At 41.2% G+C, this 24,267-nt stretch overlaps 1 protein-coding gene and 1 long non-coding RNA gene across 2 annotated transcripts; both read left to right on the forward strand.

Moving 5' to 3' along the window:
• Positions 1–1,936: 1,936 nt before the first annotated feature.
• Positions 1,937–10,115, forward strand: LOC125013682. Its single transcript, XR_007113396.1, has 3 exons — positions 1,937–2,171; positions 2,285–2,405; positions 9,642–10,115. It is a non-coding gene; the product is annotated as an uncharacterized LOC125013682 (long non-coding RNA).
• A 2,121-nt stretch (positions 10,116–12,236) lies between these two features.
• On the forward strand, positions 12,237–15,256 carry LOC125013865 (homeodomain-interacting protein kinase 1-like). The gene is made up of 11 exons (XM_047594774.1): positions 12,237–12,410; positions 12,575–12,756; positions 12,894–13,017; positions 13,154–13,264; positions 13,343–13,435; positions 13,515–13,687; positions 13,822–13,899; positions 14,016–14,117; positions 14,229–14,306; positions 14,957–15,039; positions 15,147–15,256. Exons 1-11 carry the CDS (start codon positions 12,237–12,239, stop codon positions 15,254–15,256), a joined length of 1,308 nt encoding a protein of 435 aa, XP_047450730.1.
• Positions 15,257–24,267: the final 9,011 nt, after the last annotated feature.

A 24,267-nucleotide genomic window follows, 5' to 3' on the forward strand; every position in this document is an offset into this window, starting at 1 on the left:
AGAGTCCACCAACGAGTAAGTTTACAACACAGAGTCTGTGTGAACAGATTAATGTCCACACACTTCCACACAGCTTCCACAGATCCTGATTATTGACTGTGTTTCTAGTACGGAGGAGAGTCCACCCAGCTACAGAGATGCTGCACAGGCCTCCTACCCACAGTGTTGTGGTTCAACAGGACTCCTGGTTTGAGTGAGTAAATCTACACACACATACTGTCACGGAAACGACAAACAAGCGGCTGGAATGATTTATAGAAAATAAACTAGTCTATTTATAAATACTACCGATTAGTCTCCATTTCTGCGGTTTATCATTGAAAACAATCATGTTGACGTGTCATGTGACTTGTTTTGTGTGTCAGGTTTCCCAACCCAGGCCAGATCTGTTACATGAACTCCAGCCTCCAGAGTCTGTTGACACTCAGAGAGTTCATCATGGATGTCAGCTCCCAGGAGGAGGTGTGGAGTTTGAATCCAGACTGGGATCATGAAGTACAGCACACAGCCTCACAAATATATACTTCTTTTTTTTTCCAGAGGCATCTATTGTGGAAGGGATCAATCTTTTGCATATCGGTTGCAGTCACTCTCTAGCATCCTGAACCATACAACAGCGCTGATTTCACATTGCAGTTATACAGCCAGACCTTTGTTCTGAGGCAGTACTGTTTTGACTTCGAGATAGGATGGGGGTTTGTAGAAACACCTAATCTTACTCTAATGTCCTTTGGTGACAAGTCTTCCCGAGTAGTAGTAGTGGTAGTAGTAGTAGTAGTAGGTAGGTAAACTCTTCAATGTGTTGTATTGTGTTGATGTTCAATCCCGTTTGCTTTGCACACTGGTTGAGTTTGTCAGTTTTCTCCTGCAGGAGGTTATATTTGGAAGTGGGAACGGCAAGATCACCTGTAAAGTTTAGGTCTTTGAGTTGGGGGAACAAAGTCCACTGGATGCCACTGGGTTTATAAGCTGTTGTCGCCCATTCAGTGGCCATCAGGAAAAGAACTGGAGACATGATACACCCCTGCCACACAAGCTACATCTGCCCCATGAAGAGAAACCAGGACATGAGTTACACCATGAATCAATGAGATACAGCCACATTCTTATGAATACACGATTATGATTGTCTTTTCTGCCAGTAGTATTTCAGTCACCTGTGTCTTGTAACTGTATGTATATAATCTAGTGTCTTCCTCTTTTAATCTTTTAGTCTGGTCATCTGTGTACCTTGTGTGATTTATTTTCTTTATTCCCAGTGTGTTACTTGTGTCTGAAGCTAACTGTTGTTGTCTGTGTTTCCTCACAGGCTGAGCGTCGGTACAGTCTGGTTAGTGTCATCAGTCATTTATGTTACAGGGGAAACACAGGTAAGGTAAGATGAGAGGGAGTTGTACCCATTGTCTAAAAAGGCATGAAACAAATATAAATTTCAAATGTCCTTCATTATTTATTGAAAGAGAGGTTGGGGGTTAGCTTTGTCCATTTTGCGTGCTATGAGGCATCCTGCTGTGCTGCCAGGACCATTGATGGGTGCAACATCAGGATTCTTTGTCCTGCAAAGCCACAAAAGACAAAAATGGTAGATAAACAGAAAACATTTCTCCTCAGTGACACTACAGGGCATATTTGATGCCAAGGGTAATTTTTTGGATTTGTACATTGGCAATTCCCTGTGATATGCTCGTCCATCCAAGCAGATCACCCATGCACCAACAAGCCCCATATCCACCAGCTGGGTTCTTTCTATCAGGGGATGGGAGGTAGCTATGCCTGCAGCATCCTGCAGCTACACTGTTCTGCCAGCCTGTAGTCAGAATAAAAACATTCTCTTTCTCTCACACACACAGTTTATTTGGTTAGTTCGAAATATACCATACATTTATTATTTTTTTTGGTGAATTTAGATCACAGGCCAAGTTAAAGCCCAAGTGCCACTATGCTGGATCAAGGAGCATTACTGAGTACACCTTTGGAGACTGACACACCATCTTCTTGAGGGCCCAGGAGATCTGTTTTCTGCCTGCTGCATCTTCCACAACATTTGTGTGGCCATGGACTTTACCCTGAAGGCTGAGAAAGTCCTGGGACCAGCTGATAGCAAGGATGACACATGGAATGTAGAAATCGATTTGCGGAAAACAACCCACGTCCTCTCTTACCAAAGATGGGTGATAGGACAACACTATGACACTATGTAGACTAACAACATGCAAATTGTTGCTGTTTAATTTCATTTTTCCACACATAGTCAGTCCACTAATGTTTTTATATCTGTTTTTAGATGCACTCCAGTTACAGAGGGGCTTAATGGGTATGAACCAAACCAAAGAGGATGGCACCAAGAGCAGAGACTTGGACAGGCTGAAGAACTGTTGAGTTACGTAGCCATGGAGACTTCACCTGTAAGCCTGACTCTCTTTTTTTTACTCAATGTGGACTTTTTATTTAATAACACAGGAAGAGAAGACAGCTTGAAAAAAAAGCTCTCATCCAACAGACGTGTCACTGAAAAACACGCATTCCAACACTGTAACTGCTCTGCCATGCCCACACACATCTGCAAACACACGCATAGCCCTCCCCTCCCCTCATTAGTGTGACGTGACAGACAGCTCACACCTGCTGGTACACACAATTAGGAAATGAGATCATGGGTAGCACCTCTCCTGTGTGTTTGCAGAGAAAAGAAAGTACACTTTATATTTGTTTTAATGGAGAGTTTGGTATAACAGAGATCAAGTGTGTTTGGTGGTACTCCTGTCAGTATTTCATTTGATGCAAGAGCGATCACACACGCAAAAAAATAAATATATTTCTATGTCTAGCTAGCAGCTAAATCATAGATACAAGATGTTGGACAGTAACAAAGTCTGTGTGTGTGTGGAGCCTCAGAAAATCACATCACTGAAGACTTGGTTGAATGAACATATGAACTAATGAGCTGGAAGAGTGACTGGTAGAGAGAATTAATGAATTGATCAGAGGATGGAGAGTGAATCAGATGAACTGCACTGGACCGTACTTTCAATGCTTTAACGCTAGAATAGTGGATAGATAATGCTGGTACTGTCTTCCTGTTGGAAGTGCCTGCTGGACAACTACTACCACACACTACTTTGTGTGTGTTCACGTGTGCCCTGACTTTCACTGGAATTGATGATCACAGATTCTGATCTGTACGCAGCTCTGGTTGGAAACCAGATCGATCTTTGGCAGGTTTAGATGATTGTTCGTTTTTCATATCAACTACCAATTATATTTATGTATTCAAAAGCTTTTTCACCTTACTGTATTATTGATGGAATTTTCATATAATTGTTCTAGTTTTTCATGCACGGTATCCATATATTCATCTCCCAATGTGTTGTTATGTTGGGCCTCATGAATTTTTGATGGGCCTTAATGTGCTTTTGAAAAACTAACCATGCACTGACTTAGAGTTTGAAACCATCAACGCAAGTCCACATACACCGACCAGGCATTACATTATGACCACGTCCCTAAATTTGTGTAGCTTTCATGCTGTGGTTGGTCCACTTGGTTGTTGCGTATTGCCACTTTAGTATTTCCGCCTGTTTTTCAGTCTCCATGATTTTCAAATGGATTGTTTTGGAACAATAAATAATCGTAACTGAGGAGGTCTGATGTTAGACATTTGCATGACTTGTGTTTGGCGAAGTTTTGGTGGAATTTGGCCAAAATTTCGTTTCAGTCGCCTTTGTATAAATGTCTCACGCCAGTGGTTCCATGTGTAACGTCCTGCATAGGCCTGCAACGTAGTATAAATAAATAAATTATAACTATAAATATATTATATTCGAAATTATGCACTTTGGGTCCTATGGGTTGACAGGAAGGGCCTCTGTGTGTAGATCAGGCTTGTTCCAGTGCATCCCACAGATACTAGATCAGTTTGGGATCTAATGAATTTGGAGGCCAAGTCAACACGATGGTTTGAGTTGTTCCTAAAGTGTCAGCCTACATCCTGCTGGGGATGGCTGCTGCTATCAAGGAGTGTCATTGCTATGGGGAGGGGGGCCCTGGTCTGGTCTAGGTGGGTGGTACATGTGGAAGTAAGATCCACAAAAATGCCAGGTGAAAAAGTTTCCCATCAGAACATTGTATTGTCACAAGATGGTCAATGATATTTATTTCTCGTGACAATGGTTTTAATGTTTAATGTTGTAGGGTGTATACATACTGCTTGTCTTGTCAATAAAGAAAAAGAATGTGGCGTTATATCAATTATAAGTTACCTATCCGTTTTAAAACAAAAATGTATGCACTGTAGATAAGTCTTGACAAGCTCTTTCCCAAAGCATCAGGTTTAACACAGTAGAGGATCGTTTGGCTCGGGCAAAGGTTATGTTCCTCCACAAAGCTGAGAAAGCAGTCGTCCATTTCCTTTAACTGGCCATTCAGTTCTTTGTTATCAAGAGGAATGCAGCATGTTTTTGCAAATGACTGCATTTTGTGCTCAAATGATTTTCTCTTTTCCCCTTATTTTGGGACATTCATTAGTTTGCTGAACAATTTTGGGTATTGGACACTGGATCACTGGGTGCACATGATAATTTAAAAACAGCTTGTTTACATATAAATATTCTGCTGCTGGATGAACCTGAAGTTTATTGTGGCAAAGCTTGCTTGTGCGTCATTAGTACCTCTATGAGAATTCTGGTTTCTGTCATTATCTATATTTATATCTATAAATGAATCAGATTTCTTCCTGCTGAGCCGGTGCAATGACTATTTTTATACACATCAGTCATCTCCGAGCTCCCCAGCTGCTGACTGACAGCTGCCTCTGCGACGCAAGAGTCCATGTGGACCACTGAAATCTTGCTTTTAGTAGGGATTCCGCTTAAGACCAAAGTCTAATCAAATCCCCAGATATTTATAAGAGACAGCATATTTGATTTCATTGTGGGTACTGAGGTCCGGAAGGTGTGAATTATTAGAATGAAAGAAGTTTTGTCTTGCTACAAATCAGTAAAAGTTTGAGTGTAATCGTGACATGGAGGAGAGCCAGCTGTGTACTGCACATGACTATATCATCCACACAAAAATGTTTAAGACTGCTGTGGTTCCCCACTATTCATTCACTACGTTGATATGAGGCTATTAGTGCACATCACTTGTTCTCTTCTGGCACAGATAATAACACAAACCTGTTCTGGGCATACATGGTGATAATCAAGAATTAATCACACAACACAGCGATGATTAATATTCATGAACTGTTCTACCCACCTTTGGTACGTCGATTGTACATCATTTATTACAACTTTGTAGACTGTCACTGAGTCACAGCAATTCACTGCATTAGCAGCACTAGACCGCGCTTGTAGAGGCTCTCAGAATTACAGCGCAGATCATTTAACCTTCTCTTGTCAAATGATCATCACTGGGCTGTTTTATTCCCCTTATCTGGGAAGAGGCTGAACTGCCTTTAGTCTAGTTTGCAGACAAAGTCTGAGGTTTCCTAATGGCTGCTCCCCCGTGGCTCCCCACTTTTCAGTTTGAGTCGCAGTAAGTGATGGCCCTGTGGGAAAGCTATTAGCCACTGGTTGTCTCTCTTGTTCTTTCTCTCTGCTCCCACCCTTTTCCTCTGTTTCTGCAGAGATGTAGTAAAGGCTCACACACACACACACACACACACACATCACGATCACATACACACAGCATCTAGGACCGTTAGCGGCTGTCAGGGTTATTTTTTTTGACTAGCTCCCATAAAGGCAGCGGACCTGTAATCTCTACAGCCTTGCAGGAAAGCCATTAGTGGGACACTTGTACTGAGCCAGTTGCTAATGCACAGTGAGGTCAGTCTCTTGAGGCAACTTGAGGGTAAAAAGGGCATAACAGATCTGGTCAGTGCTTAATTCAGATTTTGTTTTTAATTGACTGCCAAATCTAAATCACATATAATTAAATATCAAATTACATGATTAATTGATTAATTGATAGCAGATACAACTTTCATGGACAAACCAATTTTATTTCTCTGCAGCTTAAGCTACTCAATATACATCATTGGATTACCCATGTGACATTTGTAATTAAGTGTGCATCCATTGCAGGACTATTAATGTATGTGTGTCTTCTTATTTTTTGTCACTCGCTCATCTTTCAACTACTTGGTGTGCTGTGTGTCATGTGTGCCTGCACAAGTGCACGCAGTTGTCATCTTGTTATCTCTCTTTGCCACACTAATTTCCATTGAGAGAATTAATTACCATGGTGACGACAGCATGGGCGACCTGGCCCATAGTTGGCAATAAAACACAGCACCATTATCTTGTCAGGAGATGTCACTCGAATAGCACATCATCTAAAATAGAGCAAGCTGAGCTGAAACCTCGTTCGATTTAGGCTGTATTGAAAATGCTGATACACCTAAAGTCACATCTGTTCCCTCACACCTTCATGAGGCATTGAGCACACATGCACTGTGCCGTATGGACACAAAATCCGGCTTGTGCACTTGCGGGAACAGATGCAAACGCCATCAAATGCCTCCGTTTGGAGGTCAGTACTCTCCAGTGTGCACGACCCTGAGTGAGCAGCTCCTGTGTGGATTTGGACCATTAAAAAACTGGAGCGAGGCTAGGGTTGGATTTCCCTCAGAGACTTCTCATCACAAATAAAAATAACTCCTTCTTCTTCAATCCTTTGTGCATGCTGACTCATAGATTCATAAACCTCCCGTAAACCTGGTATTGCAGAATAAAGATTCACGAATCTCTAAGAGCTTTCCTAACTATTTGCCTGTATCTCTTGTCTCTCTGTAAAACATACATACTGTATGAGTATTCCCATTAGTTGGGGAGATTTTCAAAGTGTCAGCTACATAGCAGCGGAATGACATAATGCAAAGGGAATAAAGGGCTTTTTTATGCACCATCTACATGAGCTATGATACGTCAGATGTAAAGACATAAACTGACGTTATCCTCAGAGACTCTTTCTTGCCTTAGCATCTTCTCTGTGACTTTTGACTGACTTCTGGCATCCATAATGATGATATGGGAAAAATGATCTGGAAGTGTTGCAAGTTAATAGAAGCAAATAAAGCTTGTACTATGCAAGACATCCTGAAATGAGAGTATTAAAAATGTAAAACCTTAAAATAGAGTCTTCTTATGGTACATTCATTACTGTTGTCAGAAATTATTTAATTTATTTTACATCAAGGCTTTAAATATATATAGCTAAATTAGGAATAATGCATTTACATTTCAGTATTTGATATCATGTCACAGTTACAGATTCCATTCTTCTCCCATTTTCTGTCTTTTTTCTCCTTCCTCTTCATTTCTTTTTTCGACACCTTGCACACAAAGCCATCATTTCCTCCATCTCTTACTTCACAGTCTTCCATAAATCAGCACATGCAGGTCAGGAGTTTTAATATATAAACTCTGGCCATGGCTTATCATTTCAGCTCACGTTCTTTCCTAATCTTTCCCTCCTTTTGTCTACATCAGCAAAATATGGAGTTGGGCCTGTAGTAGTGCATAATGAGCACTCGCACTCTACAGATACACACTCACACATGTGAATTCAGACAGAAGATTCTAAATGACTTCACGATCAAGCAGCAAATCATGAATAACCAATAGCATGTTCCTATTCTGGCTGTTGTTTCCTGGTGTCATCAATCATGGCTCTGTCTCCCAACTCCGCTTTGCCTTGATTTGGCCGATAATGGAATCTGGCCTGCATGTCAACGAGGCGATATCTGAATCTGTTCAAAGTAGGATTAAAAAACCTCCTTGAGCAGCAAAGCTGACTTCAAAAGTGTATTTGCACCTACTTTATCTAGCAGATCGGTGCCTGCTGTTCACAGGGTTGGATAGGGAACAAAATTAAGCTCTAACAATATCTGGCTATTTAAAACATGTGCAGTACGGGCTAATCAACAGTGCTACCATTGTATTTATGAGAATGGAATGTATTTTTTTGTTATCTGAAACATTGCCACAAATCTTTGACTGTGTTAACATTGCAGGATAGAACAAACCACAAAATAGGAAACAACAAACGTTTAACTATGTTGCCCCCTTAAACTTTGTAGAAGCAACAAATAAAGAAAAAGTGACCACAAGTCCACAAAAATGGGCAGAAAAAAAAACTCTTTTGAAATACTTCCAGTGGAGTATGAGGCCATGTACAGGACAGCATCAAACCGTGTCATTGCCTTAATAGAATGCAGCTGCCCCCGGTGGTAACCCTTTTACAAACCAGGGCTATAATATAGGCTATATGCACATAGATAGTATTTGCCCATCTCTCAAATTTTGACTTGACTTTTAGTGACACCCTTGGTGATTTATCAATACTCTGTGGAGAACTAGGGGTCTTTCAGCCTGGGTTATTTAAATGTGTTTGCAGTGATCTAATGTCAAGAAACCAGACAAAAGTACTTCTTAAAATGCATCTTAAGCTCCAATTTTTTTCGCTCAATGTAAAAAGGGTCAACCTGGGATTTGAACAACTCGGCTTCATTGTGAACAGAAATGCCGTGTCGACCTGGGTCTTTCGCCCTGATGATGATGTGTCTGCCTGTTACATTCTGATTTTGTCACTCGACGGCCTGTCAGACTGTGTCATTGCAGAAGCTTCGGCCAAAAAACAGAGCAAAGTTTTGGTCAGTTTTGGACATTATTATTATTTTTTTTCAATTAAACAAATCATATGTGTTGTTATGCGATCATTAAAGGAAGCACATAGATGAATTAGTCCTCCGTCATGTTTGGAAAATTGCACCGATTGGGGAATGCATGTGCTACTGTGTTTATATACAGCTTGTGTAGCCATATGGCACACTTTTTTGGCAACGATCATGGCAGCACACTGGCAAGACCATGAGATTGCGAGCTGCTCTCCATCTGAGGAGAAGAGGAGATTTCCCCTCCCGCCTCTTGCTTGATGACAGCTGGAATAGGCTCCAGCAACCCCTTCTTGACACACCCATTAGTGTAGCTGTGCAAGGCACGGGAAGCAGGGCATCAAGCATTGCTTTTAAACGCTCTCCATCAATTAAAAGTTTGGGCCGTCCTTGGGTGCGGTCATCTCCACTGTGACACATGGGGCTGGATGTTCCAGTTGTGCTTTAAAAAGTTTAAAGTGTTCCTGCAAAGCCTGGATGATAGAAGCAGGTACATGGATGTGGTTGGATAGGGCCTGCAGAAGATACAGCTCCTGGTGACAAATTAATTCTATATAACATTAATTGAGGGAATGAAAAAACAGAAGCCCGAAGAGAAGAAAAATGTCAGGGTACAATAGTAGTCAGACAGGAATATGGAGAGTGTAAAGAGCAAGCAAAGAGAAAGCAATATCTACAAGCCAAAAAAAAAAAAAAAAGGAAGAGAGACATAGAGACAAACTGATAAAACAAAAATCCAGTCAAGTTCATATCTAGTTGGACAGGACATGGTTCTCTGAGAGTTTTACTTCCTGTAGTGGCATGCAGCAGCATGTCATACATTTGGTGTCAGTGTCATTCATATAAAATATAGAAAGTGCCCCTAATAAATGAATCAATTTAGTCATGGACCGTAAGCTTGTTGTAACCAAGCCATGCTTTCTCTCCCCATCCATGTCCCCCTTCCCCCCTTAATCTAAATCAGGACCCCTCGCTCTTTCAGGTGATAAGCTGATTACTGGGATGACAGCCTCCTGTCGCAGACCGGCACGCAGCAGGAGATCTGATGAAGCTGAGCCAAACTCCTGTCGGAAATACTGATTGACTCTGCTGTAAACAACTTTGAAATTTCAGATTAAGATTATCCCGCTTTTTCAGACTGTCCAAATGCTGTTTTTATGAAGATATATACTTATTACATGTACACATTATGACACATGAAACTTTCATACACCTTAGTACGTCATTGTCTACTCCAGAACCAACTCATTGATGATGGATCATTTAAATTGGTCTACCAATCCAAACTGTGGTTGTTTGAAGTCCTGAACAACTGGGCCAGCACAGCTTGGATGTTTGTGATCACCACTTTCTGCTTTCTATAAATCGACTACCACATCATTTCCCTAGAATATTCTCAAAATAAACTGCAAAAGCAGCAAGATATTTACTCACTGACTGGAACTGACATCAGTAAAAATCCTCTGAGACAAACCTGTGATTTGGAGCTTTTATAGAGAACACTGATTGGATTTGTTGGTAGGTTTCTGAGGTGTTGGGAGGTTTGAGTGCCTTTTCCTTTATATAGAAAATCCAGACCATAAGGTTTAGACGTTACGCACATTTCAGACCACTGAGTGCAGGCTGCAGCATCATGCTTCTCAGCAGCAGAGACAGGGAGATTGATATGAATTGAAGGATGAATGAATTAGAGTGGTACAACCATATCAGTATGACAGTGAACTCAAGTATACCCAGTGTAGAGTGACTTTAGTAAAGGTTTTACTTTCTCAGTTGCACAGCAAAAACTAACTTACAAGAATATTGAAGATGGTAATTGACACAGTTATCCAACTAATTGATTGGCTTGACAGAAAGAATAGGATAAAACTCTTACCCAAGAATGTCTAGGGTTTTGGGTAAAGGGTCTGAAAACTGAGAGATTTAACTTTTTGATATTTACTACGTTTATAAGAATGCATTTAAACGTAGCAGTTTAGGTTTTGCTTTGTCAGTATGAGTTATGAGGTGTAAGCCGATGGGGAAAATCTCAACTTTATACTTTCAAATTTCAAAAGAAGGGGTCCATATAGTTTCTGAAAGTAACTATGCTTTCAGACAGTAGATATGTATACTGGATATTTATTAAAACATATGCTTCCGCTATTTTATACGACTGGTTCAGTCTCCAGCAGAGATGCTTTATAGCAGAATTCAGTGGCCTTGGTCCCAGGAGCCAACGGTATATTTATCAGTGTTGGAACATCAACACTAATCAACTTTAATGGATGATCAGAATGGCATTAAATAAACACTCAAGTATTGTTGCCATATCTTTATAATGTATTATGTCTAGACCAGGAAATGGGCATTCATTCCGTACATTCCATAAAAGAACTTGAGAACTATGTCATCACAGGTGTGTTCCAGAACCCTTCAGACTAATAAGAGGAAGATTCTGCTGGACAAACACAAGAGCTACATTTAGAGAAGATAGAAGAGCTACATTTGAAGGAGACAGAAGAGCAACACAGAGAAGACAGAAGAGCAACATTTAGAGAAGACAGAAGCGCGACATTTGAAGGAGACAGAGGACCAATACAGAGAAGACAGAAGAGCAACACAGAGATATCCATACAAAGGACATCCAACTACAAACGAAATCTAAAAGACCAACTTTTCCATTTTGAGAAGTAAGTAAGTAAGTAGGTAAGTAAGTACATTTTGGAGCTTCAAGTAGACTATAAAATAAGGTATGCAGGTAAACAGGGACCACGTATTGAGAGATATGTAATGAAACACATAGTCACTAAATGCATTACTCAGTTTTTTTGTACCTAAGTATAGATTAAACTTTTTACAGAAAAGGGAAATCAAACTGAAACTGTGTGGCCGGTTGTCAGTGTGCCTCTGTTTGATACGGGCTAGATAAGAAAAAAAACTACCTGTACTCCTGTAACACAAAGCTATATGCACCATGAGAGCACAACACAAGTGATTGTAGCTGTTTCAAAGAACTTTTGGTGTTTTAGTTTTTATCTCCAAGCTGTTTGAGTTAGACAGAGGATTAGAAGATGAGACAATGCCAATATTTCAGATGTAACTGATTCAGAGTTAGGCTTCAACCTAATCCAGCTTTATTATTTGTACTATTACTGTATTAATGACAAGTTTGTATGTATCTTTAGCTGGAGTTGTCCATATATGATGGACAGTTCAAATGGACTAAACTCATCTGTTTTCTTTGTCACTTTCAGCAGTCTACAAAAAGAAAGATGTCCTCCTCAGATTCATTTACCATTCTTTGGGAACTACGACAAAGACAGCAGCCCCAGAAAACTACACCTTTTTGGAATTCCTGGGACAAGGCGGCTTTGGGACAGTGATCAAGTGTGTAAATCAGGAAACTCACCAGAATGTGGCCTAAGGTTTCACTAATAAGAGACTGCGAAGTGGGAGGTGAGACACTTTGGATTTAAAGGACTGTTGACAGTCAGGAGTCTGGACTTTTAACATGAAGCTAATGCTAGCTCACAAAATTATGTGTGGTATTTGCTGTATGTCTCCATAGGCTTCCATCATGAAACCTCATGAAAACAACCTAGACGAATGCAACATTGTGAAGTTGAGGATTCAATCTCGGAAAAATTCACAACGTCCTGATCTTGAGTTGTTGGACATCAGCCTGCTTGACTACTTGATAGATTTAGGACAGCCGATGCAACTGGAGGACATCCGCACCATGATTCAACAGGTATTACATCCGCTACAAAGCAAAATATACAGCTTTTAGCAGTAGCAATTAAGCTACTTGGTAACATTTTTCTACTTAGCGAAACTACTTCTGGTAGTTTCTCTAAAAATGTTTCTAGGAACACAGCTTATCATCAATACTAATAGAATCTTGTTGACTTGCAGTTGGCCACAGCTTTTGACGCCCTAAAGACCCTTGGCATAACGCATACTGATGTGAAGCCAGACAACATCATGCTGGTGGATCGTGTCAGGCAGCCCTTGAGGGTCAAACTTATTGATTTTGGCTTGTCTATGTACCCATGGCAGGCCAAGCAGGGAATGCGTTTACAGACACCTTCATATAGGTAAGATACATGGATGAGATTAAAACAAAGGAATTACTGGTGCTTATTTCGTTTGTACTCTTTAATATTTGACTTGTGACAGTGACACTTTGACACGTTTTGTGTTTTATGTGTTGTTTGTTTTTCTCCACCTTCAGAGCACCAGAAATTATTCTTGGGCTGCCATTTACAGAGGCCATTGACATCTGGTCTTTGGGTTGTGTCATGGCAATCATGGTGTTTGGTGTCACACTCTTTCCAGGGAGGATGGAATACGACGTAGTAAGTTATTTACCAAAGCTGGAGCATCCAGTTCAAGTAGAAAGGACACAACCTGTTTTGAATTAGAAGATTTAATTTTGACCTTGTGACCGGAACAAAGCTTAATGACTGTCTTGACATTGTGTTTTGTCTACAGATAAAATTCATCACCGATCTCCTGGGTCCAGCACCACAACACCTACTCAACGCTGGGAAGAAGTTATTAATGTATTTTAAAAGAGAAGATTGTGGTCAATGGCAGCTCAAGGTACAATATTGTGAAATAAAATAAAGGGTTGTTATTGTTAAATATAGTTTCTCAAAGTCTTAAATAACCTTCTTTTAGACACCTGAGGAGTATTGGATGGAATGGGGTGGTACTTTCGATTTTGTGGACAACAGGTTTTATAAGTTCCGCTCCCTGGACGAAATGAAAGCGGTAGGTGGTTAAGGAAGCTCAGGTTAGCTACTGAAAAGTCACATACATTAATTATCTCCATAAATGTTTTGTAAACCAGGTGCGCCGGGAGACGGACAATGCGACAGAGGCAGATGAAAGGAACCAGTGCATAGAGCTGCTGAAGGCAATGCTCCAGTGGGATGAGAAGGACAGGATCACCCCTAGTTGCATCCTCAACCATCCTTTCATCACCAAGAGCTACCTCAACAGCAGCCCCCACCTTAGTCCATGGTAAGTTTGTGTGTTTTAATCTGTTTTTGAGACACGTTACTAGATAACAGTAAGCAGGGCAATTGGTAAATTATTCATTTAGATGTTGGCTGTTGGTGTTTGTCAACCATAAACCTAACACTGAGTTTTTGCAGCAATGAGTCTGAGGCTACCACCAGCCAGGACCAGACAGTGTCCAAGGAGACTAAGACGATGACAAAGGTTGAGGAGACGTAAGTGTTTCAGTTATGTTCCCACTTCATCACATGCCACTTATAAGAAAAACACAAGTTGCTCCTTCTTATTGTCAGTTGCATGTAATGCGATCCAATGTGTCTTCATTCAACAGCACAAGTGAGACACTGCCACCAGGTGTTATCCTGGTTCGACCTGCAGACCCCAAGAACAGGATCCTGTTGGGAGACACGCTTCAGGAGGACACTGACCTCAGGTAAAAGGGTTTCTTCTAATGATTTACACGCATTCATGCGTATTTTGGCTGATTTGTGTATTTGCATGCTGTGTTTGTCAGCCATGAACCTAACACTATTTGTTTTGGTAGCAGTGAGCATGAAGCCACCACCAGACAGGAACAGAGGGTGTCCAAGGAGACTGAGACGATGACCATGGTTGAAGAAAGGTAAGTGTTTCAGTTGTGTTCCCACTTCATCATGACCAACATCAAATGTCACTTATAAGAAAAACACAGGATGCTCCTTGTTATTGCCAGTTGCATGTAGTACAAGTCATTCAACATGTCTTCATTCAACAGCACAAGTGAGGCACTCACCCGTGTTATCCTGTCGACCTCAGACCCAAGAACAGGATTCTCACTGGGAGACACCTTCAGAGGAACTGACCTAGTAAAGGGTTCTTGTAAGTTACACTATGAATATTGCTGATTTGTATTTGCATTGTGTTTGTCAGCCATAAACCTAACACATGGTTTTGTAGCAATGGTGAAGTCCACACCCGACGCTTCAAAGCACAAGAGGAGACCAGTTGAAGGTAGTGTTCAGTTGTGTCACTCATCATGACCAACATCACATGTCCTATAGAAAACAGGATGTCCTGTATTGCGTTCATTAGTACAGTTCAAATGTCTTCTTCAACCACAGAGGCATGCACCGTTTATCCTGGTCGACCTGCAGACCTGAACAGATCTCATTGAGACACGCTCAGGGATGACTCAGGAAAAGGTTTTTAATGCTTACGATTGTGCCTCCATCAGTAGAGAGACTGAGCATAACAGAACAATCACACTAACTCAGTCCACATTCATGTATTTAGTCCACACCCCAGTGTTGCTCCTGCTCCCACTGTGCACACCAACAGCATCCACTTGGAGACAGAGCTTCCTACCATCCCCTTAGGTAAGAACAGTTTGTCTTTCGTCATTACAAAATTATTGAGATATTCTGTGCTGTTGTTGCTTCTCATTCCGTGGATGACTGAAGTAGTGTCCACTGATTTTTTTTAGATGACAGCAAAGGCCAGAAAAAGAAGAAGAAGAAGAAGAACTACTTCAAACGCTTCTCATCCTGGATAAGGAGGACCTTCTGCTGTTGCATAAGTCAGGTGATGGATTGAAGAAGACTATGAAGGTTTTTTTTATGGCAGAAACCCTGAGATTATTGTGTGTTCTGCTATAAGAAAAGGCTCTCATAGATCTTCAGACGGGCAGCATGGTGGCCAAATGATTAGCATTGTGGCCTCACAGCAAAAGATCTGGGGTTTGAGTTGTAGCCCTGGTCTTTTCTGTGTGGAGTTTGCATGTTCTCCCCATGTGTGCATGGGTTTTCCCCGGGTACTCCGGTTTCCTCCCATATTTCAAAGACATGCAAAGGGCCACATCCACACATACACAGGTTGGCCTCCTGTGAATTTTTGGTTTACAAAAAGTAGGTGTTTGTGGTTTCATGCAAAGAGATAAGAGCTTGTGTTAGTAAACAAATAGGAAATTGGTCACTGGATCCTCAGTAGTGCTGCTCTGCTGAGACTTAGTGATAGCTGCATTTGTTGACTGGCGATTGTCAAACTCATGGCACTCTCTGTATTTAATGTTGCACGTCTTCATCAAATGCTTCAGCATGTTGGTGGTGCTGCCGCCCTTGCTTGAAATTACAGCACTGCATGAATTGTACTTTGTGCTGTTACAGCCCCTTCTGGTGAAGTGAAGTCACACTTTCGACGGTTTTCGTCTGTCCACCATCATGTCTTCCTCATCGTCACGTGACCATCACGTGATGAGAATGACATGCTTCCTCGTAAATATTCACAGCATTCTTGATTCTTAATGTACTGAATATTTACGTCGAAGCATGTTATTCTCATCACATGATGGTCACGTGACGATGAGGAAGACACGATGGTGGACAGACTGAAACAGTTGAAAGTGTGACTTCACTTCACCAGAAGGGACTGTAACAGCACAAAGTGCAATTTATGTAGCACTGTAATTTCAAGCAAGGGCGGCAACACCACCAACATGCTGAAGCATTTGTTGACGACATGCAACATTAAATACAGAGAGTGCCATGAGTTTGACAATCTCCGGTCAACAAGTGCAGCTATCGCTAAGTCTCAGCAGAGCAGCACTAGTGAAGATCCAGGGACCAATTTCCCATTTGTTTACCAACACAAGCTCTTATCTCTTTGCACGAAACCACAAACACCTACTTTTTGTAAACCAAAAATTCACAGGAGGAATTTATATGGTAATTGATAAAGAGTTGGATGGAGAGGCATTGATATCAACAAAATCCAATCGATGCCCATCCCAACTCCAGGTAAGGATTATATATCGCTGCCTGTTTAAAACATGTGGATGTGGTTTTTAGTACAAAATGCGGAGAAAATGATTTGAAAATCTTTCATTTCTAATCTGAAATATATCATTTGAAAATACAATAAATGTAAAATCAAAAAACAAATTATGTTTCTTGTGTGATTTATGTCCTGCTGTAGTGACAACTGTTCAATTTAAGATTCAAGATGACTTTATTGAGCCCCACAGGGAAATTGTTTCGTCCAAGATTCTCAGGATAACAAAGAACATACGTGGACCAGACATAGACATAGGAATAAGGGTCAAAATAACATAAAAATAAAATAATAAAGAATGGGGTAGTAAGTAAGAATTACAAAAGAAATATACAGTCCAATCTACAGTCCTATTTACCTGGAATATATAGCATTTATTTATAGATATGTAGACATTTTAAAGTGTCTCACTCCCAAAGTTACTCATTGCGGATCCAAAGTGTCTTAGTATGATGTTATATAAAGTGTAATGATGTTATGCAAAGTGTAAAATGTGTCAGTTGTGTTTCAAGAACAGTGCTGCTCCTAAATCACAAGTTCAAAGTGAACTCAATATTCAAAGAGACTATTTACACATCAAGTTTGGGGCCTGGATGTCCAGAACGTTCTAACAAGACCAAGCGTTACTAAAGTAATGGAGAAACTTGCATATACCATACATTGCAAGATTAAATCATAAGTAACAATATAATTCAAATTTTAATTATCAGGCAATGGTAGTTAAAACTAGGATTTATTGGTTAAAAAATGCATCTCTCTAGAGTAAGACTGTTCCCTCATTAGTTCACCAATATTAAATATAATGTAATTTTAACCTTCTTTTTGAAACTACTCCATTCATTTAAATACAGCTGCACGCAGACAATAGAGGGTTCAAGAGGTGAATTTTTAATGAGACCGGGGAGGCCATTTCCAGCTGGTCTGTGAGGTCTGTTAAGGCTCAGAACTGACACTTTCAAGTATTTATCAGCGCTGTGCAAACCAGGTGCCATCTCCTACTTTTTTCTCAAAAAGAGATTCTATATTTTTTCATGTTCACGGAAAGAGTGACAAATGGCCTTATTACGAAATCGGTGTTGGAGTGTTGCTCACGCACTTGCAAACTTTATTATTCGCCATCCTTTTTTTTTCCCTTTTTTAAAGAGTTTTACATCTGGGGATCCCACAATAGTCACATAAATGCTTCAGTTAAAATAACACTGTGAACTAGCTTATGCCAGGAATATATTTTTCTTCTGTTTACTGATACAGAAGGATCAAGGAAGGAACAAAGGGAAGTAAAGCATGCAAGAACTGAGAATGCACTGATGGCTTATGTTCTCAATTTATTAGTCAACTACATTATGTTCCCAAAATCCAGTCCGGTTTTTCCTTGGAGTAGAACTCAACTGAGTAAAAACTAAGATTTGAAGCTATAAAAGACTAAAAGGTGGAGGTGAAACATCAGGTGGACTGGTGTGAGACCAACAATTTGATCCTGAACATTGCCTAAACGAAAGAGATCATTGTGGACTTTAGAAAGAACCAGCCCAGCCACGGTCCTCAGTGGAGATCGTCAGCGGCACCAAGAGACTCTTTGAGCTGGTCCACACATATGATGACCCTTGTAAAGAGCCCAGCAGTAGCACTTTCTGCACCAGATGAGGAGAGTCCACCTACCTGCTCCCATTCTCACCACCTTCTACAGAGAGAGAGTGTACTGACCAGCTGCATCTCTGTCTAGTCAGGGACTTGTAGCACCTCTGAGTGGAGGATGGTGAGGACAGTGGAGGAAACTTTCCGACTTCGCTTCCTCCCATCCAGGACATTGCAAAGACATGCTGTCTGACAAGGGCTCGAAACATCACTACAGACCCCTCCCACCCCCACTATGCGCTGTTCTCGCTGCTGGACTCCGGAGGGTGTATCCACAGCCTACGGACCAAAACAGCCAGATTCAAAAACAGTTTCTTCCCACATGCCATAAGACTTCTGAACTCATAACATTTCCATCCACCTCATCCACACACACCCAAACACGACAGCTCCACTTTTACCTCTGTGCTGTTGCTGTGAAATATTTTTTGCCTGCTGTATGTACTGTTTCTGTTCAGTATTCCTGCTGTGCTCTGAGCCGTTGCACCCGAAATTTAATTTGGATGGAAATCTAAATTACAAATAAAGTCTAAAATGTCACCCCGTTTCTTTTTGTTCTATATTTTCTCATGTGAAATTTTGAAAAGTAATAAAGATTATTGTGTTATGACAAAAAAGGAAGTCACCTCCATTTTGGTAATACACAGAGGGAAATATTAGCCAAGAGGAAAGCATTTTCTTGTTTATACTCCTCAAGAAGTGTTATATGTCATTTTCACGATTCGCCGATTCTCCGTGCGACAGCTGGATGGACTCCACACAAAACACAGTACATCAAATTAATGTTCTTCTATCTTATACATTGTGACACGAAAAACAGCTCTGCTCCGCGGCATTACTCATTATGATGGTTGCAAGATATGATTGGCTTCATACAAACAGATAGCGATGTAAACAAAGTCAGCCCTCATTTACGGCGCACACTCCGTTTCTCCCAGTATCATCATGAGCCTGTCTCTCTTCGTCCTTCATGCGCCTCCTTCGCAGCTTTATCTTCGTCCTTTCCTTCCCTTCCTCCGCTCATTTATTTCCCCTGACGTAGCCACGGTGCCTCTTCAATTTCCTCTTTCACCCTTCACCCATCCGTGCGCCCATCCATCCCCGCACCTCGACCTTACTCATCTGCCTCACCCTCCTCATCACTCACAGCGCCTTGCGCTTTCTTATCACTGGAGCCGGATTCGTTTGAAGTTTTATAATACAGCGGTATAGTGGTACAATTGGCCTTTTTTTAAAATTGCCTGCACTTGCAAATTCAACATCCCTCATCAGCTCTCTCTCTCCTCTTTCCTCTCCACGGCACACTCTTTCTCTCTCCCTCTCATCATCGTCAGCCCGCTGCTGCTCCGTGCATGCATGCCATCAGTGCCTCCTTCATCAAGTTGAAGCACAGAGGCTGAAAGCTAATTAATGGGGCCCGGCCTTAATATGTGCTCAGCCATGATTTTTATGTCATGCGAGCACCAGGCGGGGGCCGGACGGCGGAGCAGAGGAAGCACGTATTGCGGCAATCACTCTTTTTGCTCGTCTTCATCTACGGTCCCTCGTGATCTTCCGTCACCTCCGCCCGTCCTTCACGACTTGTCCACCTCAAAGTTACATCACCTCTGTGCTCTGTACTTCTGCCTGACGCTCTTCTTGCTTTCTGTAAGCCCCAGTGACGGCTCAGTTCCTTCACCACTTGTTTTAGGTCGACCGGGCGTAACATTATGACCAGCTCCTTAGTGTTTTGTAGGTCTCCCTCGCTCCCTGAAAACAGTTGTGACTCTTCAGAGAATGGACGTGGTGTCTGGTAACAGGATGTTGTTAATGGGTCTTGTGGGTTGAGGGGAGGGGCCTCTGTGGATCATCCCACAGACATTGTTTGAGGTCTAGGGAATTTGGAGCAATTTGTGCTGTTTTTCATGTTTTTTTAGTTGGTCCTAAACTGTTTTTGTGTGTGTGTGTGTCAGGCTGCATTCTGCTGGGGACGGCTGCTGCCACCAAGGGTTGTCATTGCTATGGGGTGGGGGTGCCTGGTCTGGTTTGGTCCTAGGTGGATGGTACATGTGTAAGTAACATCCACATAAATGTCAGGTCCAAAAATTGTCGGCAGAACATTGTATTGTCACAAGACGATCAACATTTTTTTACTCGTCGGTGGTTTTAATGTTGTGGCTGATTGCCAAAAACTGTTACTGCCTCTAACCTCCAGCTTTTACCTTCGCTGGGAGGAGTCAGATGAACTCTCATGAACAAGGATAGAAACAGGACACCCTGAAATACACATTTATTTTCACCATTTGATATGATAGGTGTCAAAGTTTGGAGCCTTCCTGAATTAATAACAAAGAGCATTTGGCAATCTATGGAAAAAACTATTTGCAACAGAATCAGAATTATGTTTATTGGCAAGTATGTTCACACATGTAGGGAGTTTGTTCTGGTGTTTGTTACAAAGACATTAAGTAAGTAATAAGAGCGATATAAAATATACAACATAAACATAGAATACACAAGTCTGGATTTCAATAGGACTGTACAGGGCATTAATAAACAATGTGAAGTATACACGCAGGTTGTTTGTGGGACTTACTTTAAGTCACTTATGGGGGTGGATAAGAGTGTTTTAGCTGCAACCCTGATGCAACATAGGAAAGACATCTGATGGGTGTTAAAGCTTCTGCTGATTGAAGTGAAGAGGAAATAAAGAGACAGAGTCTGAAGAGACTGGAGTGAAGGATACAAAACAGTAGCAGATAAAACAGAGTCTATATTTTTTTTTAACTAATCTTTTTTTTTCCTGTGGGTTTGTAGCATCAAACCTTACACACATGAACAAATGTGTGTAAGGTTTGATCTACATGGAAAGTGTCCAGTGTGTCCTGAGGTTCTGTTGGCTTTGTCAGACCATCACCTCCAGCGTAGTGGTTTTCAGCTTATGGTGGAAAAGCTGTGATCAGAGGCAGCACAACCAACCACTCTCATAGAAAATGTGTTTTTGCTTCTGAGTTGAACACTGAGCTGCTGGGGTCTTGGTAGTGAGCGATAGCAAAACTGAGTAAGGGTGATGGGCAGATTGGTGGTGCTATTGTGTACTGCATCATTGTGGTATAGAGGGAGCTCAAAGGGAAAACAAAGCCTGGGTCTAAGTCCATAAATACAAGAAGTAGTAATCAGGTTCTGAAGGGAGCACGGAATAGGACTATATTATACTGTACTGTATGTATATAGAATATTTCATACATAGCAAACATGCACAGCATATGGGATATATAGGTTTTTGTGACTGGCCTTTAGTTCATCTAGCTCACATCTTCCCCCCAAATCTCATAGGTTCTTCATTGGTTTCGCTCCTTATACAGTTGCATTTTGTCGTCTCTCTTCTCTCTCTCCATCAGTTATGTCACTGGCAAACTGACGTAGTGCAACTAAAGTCAACTGACTTCATAGAAACTTTTTTTTTTTTCCCCACAGACTAATCCTAGTTTTGGCCGATGTAAATTTGCGTAGCTTTGTCTCTGAGCCGGTCCATTTTCTGTGACCCTAGAATTATCGACACATACTGTGTATTGGTTGTATGTTAATGTCTGGATTTAATTGCAATGGAATATTAGCACAGACCTTTTCCAGGTTTGCTGTTTTTCAATAGTATTTTTGAACAGGTTTTTACTGGTTCGTTGTTCATTTACTTTTTTTATCGCTCTCCATAACCCTTGTTGCTATGACTTCAATTCAGTGCTCCCACCCTCATCTTGATCAGTCACCACACAACTGTAGCCATGTGCTTATTTACATGACTCAAAAGCAAATTTCATCCATCCTTCTGCACACATACACATTCAGTTATCTTTAACATCAGTACTGAACTGAATATCGCAGCTTTAATGTTTGACACAACTTCACCTTCCCCTCATGCTTTCCCCCAGAAGCTTTAGACAGCCTTATACAGCCAATTAAAAGAACTAAATAGTCTTCACCGCACACTCATCCCACTTATGATTTACTGTCCCTGTTCTGTTTTGTTTATCTCTCAGTGTCAAACAAAGATGTGCAACGTACAGTGAGTTCAAAATGCGCCAGACTCAATCCTAACAAAATCAACGGTGTTAATAATGTACGATGAGAGGAAATTTAACTCTGAAATCTTGAGCAAATGTCTAAAATATTCATGATGAAATGATAATATAAGCAACAGCAGCACTTTACACAGAGAGACAGATAAAACATTTTCGTGTGTGCGAGTAAATTCACATCTCCGGGCTCCATCTCCAGTCACGCACCATCTGCTGGATGAGCAGAAGCCAGGCTGGAGGTGTACACCAGTGACCGACATCGGGGTCAGACCGTGGTGCTGCTCTGTCCTTGCTGACGGTCCACAGAAAGTCCTCAGTGATTCAGAAGAGGCTGGAAGGCTGGCATATGCTGCAACACACTTCACTCAAATTAACACATGTATATAATATAATACACAGTTTTAATCCAGTTTATGTCATTTTATTTAATTTACCCACACACTAAAAAAAAACAAAAAAACATTTGAAAGTTAATATGAATTGATGCATATTCTATTTTGAGACTAGATTGATGAGAGTAATCTACATGAACTCATTTGAACTTTGTCTCAGAGGGCAGGTCCACTCCACGTAAATCCCATCAGCTCTTCCAGTTCTTTCTGAGCCTTTCCCTGTCGAAGAGGCAGATCACTCATGTGTCTACCCTTCTGCCTATCCAGTCCATCCAGAGTGGAAGAATTATTGATGACGCTTTGGCTTATACATCCAAACTCAAATGACTAATTGCTGATGCTGACAGACTCACGTAAAGGGAAACTTTACTTTAAAGCGCTTTACTGCAGCAAAAGTATTTGAATGAATCACGTACAGCCCTGTACAATTTTGGCTCACAGAAGAAGGACTTCATAACAGTTTAGACAGCCAAGATATAATTCAGTGTAGCCTCCGCTAAGATGTGACATTAACAACCATGTAGCAGCTGTGCATGATTACACATAGCATCTTGTGCATTACTTTCCGTTGAGCAGCTTCCCATAGCTATGTTTCAATAAAGCATCTGAGTCCCTCTTCCACTGCCCTTTCTCTCTCGTCAGCTCTCTAGTGGGTCCCAACTAATGAAGAGAAAAAAAACCTAACCCTGATTGGTCTGATGGGTTGCTATAACGAGCAATTACCCTTCAGGTTTCGGTCTCTTTGTTCTTCCTCCGAGTCGCTGTGTGTCTGCAACATGTGAGTAACATCACGAGAACAACTTTCCTAGCACGATTCATAGTGCCAGCTTCCAAGATCTTTTTTTTTTATGCCGGTGCCACATCCCTCAGCTTACCCTAAACAAAGTGGCAGGAGCTCGAGATGCAGTTAAAGTGAAGGATTGGAGCTTTAAAGCCCCTCTAATGATCTCTAGTGGCGAGGATTATGTAAGGAGAGTGTGTCGTGTAGATGGACGGTGGATCTCTCTCTGGTTTGCGTGTGCGCGCGGAGGCGGGGACAGAGGAGTGGAAGTTCAAAGGCGACGGGGATGGGTGCATGCACGTGTACTTGTGTACAGATATTTATATATATGTATGCGAGTATGCTTGTATATGTGTGCTTGTCAGCCTAAGTCACCCTGCCACTGTCTCCCTGAAAGCATTCACCAGACACAGTCCAGCAGCCCCAGTAAAGAGCTCCTGTCTAATGTCCACTGTCCCTCTGTTCCTGGGCATTATGTAAGGAAACACTGGGGCCTCATTTATAAAACATGCTCTTTGACTTCGTCCCAGGTTTCATTGTGCAGTCACTTCAATAACTGTAATAAGAGAAAACTATCGTTGCAGACGTGCACCATGGACAACGCTAGAATTTATTTTTCGATTTTAAAAGTCACTAAATTTGAAAAAATTGTGTCGGCAATTACTTAATTAATAGTTAACAGATAGACAGTACACAGATGTTAGCTCTGTGCTCCATGTCAGCAGCTTGTAATAATTCACTTAACTAAATCAACACCTTAGGATTAATTAAAGCAAAGTAAACTCAGATTGCCAGGTTTGGTCATTGAGACCTCGTGCATAGAGCTTAGTAAAAGAGGACAAATAATGAAGAATCTTAGCTAAAACACCAATGTCAGTGCTTCTTGGATACGTTTAAGGATGGAACAGCTTAAAG

The sequence above is a fragment of the Mugil cephalus genome, chromosome 9 (genome assembly GCF_022458985.1).
Source record: "Mugil cephalus isolate CIBA_MC_2020 chromosome 9, CIBA_Mcephalus_1.1, whole genome shotgun sequence".
Lineage (NCBI taxonomy): Eukaryota > Metazoa > Chordata > Actinopteri > Mugiliformes > Mugilidae > Mugil > Mugil cephalus.

Bases quoted from the DNA above. Each gene is read 5' to 3' on its own strand.
- LOC125013865 (XM_047594774.1), top strand. From the start codon at position 12,237: ATGAAACCTCATGAAAACAACCTAGACGAATGCAACATTGTGAAGTTG. The intron at 12,411-12,574 runs GTATTACATCCG...GTTGACTTGCAG, and splicing joins TCCGCACCATGATTCAACAG to TTGGCCACAGCTTTTGACGC. The intron at 14,307-14,956 runs GTAAGTGTTTCA...TCATGTATTTAG, and splicing joins ATGACCATGGTTGAAGAAAG to TCCACACCCCAGTGTTGCTC.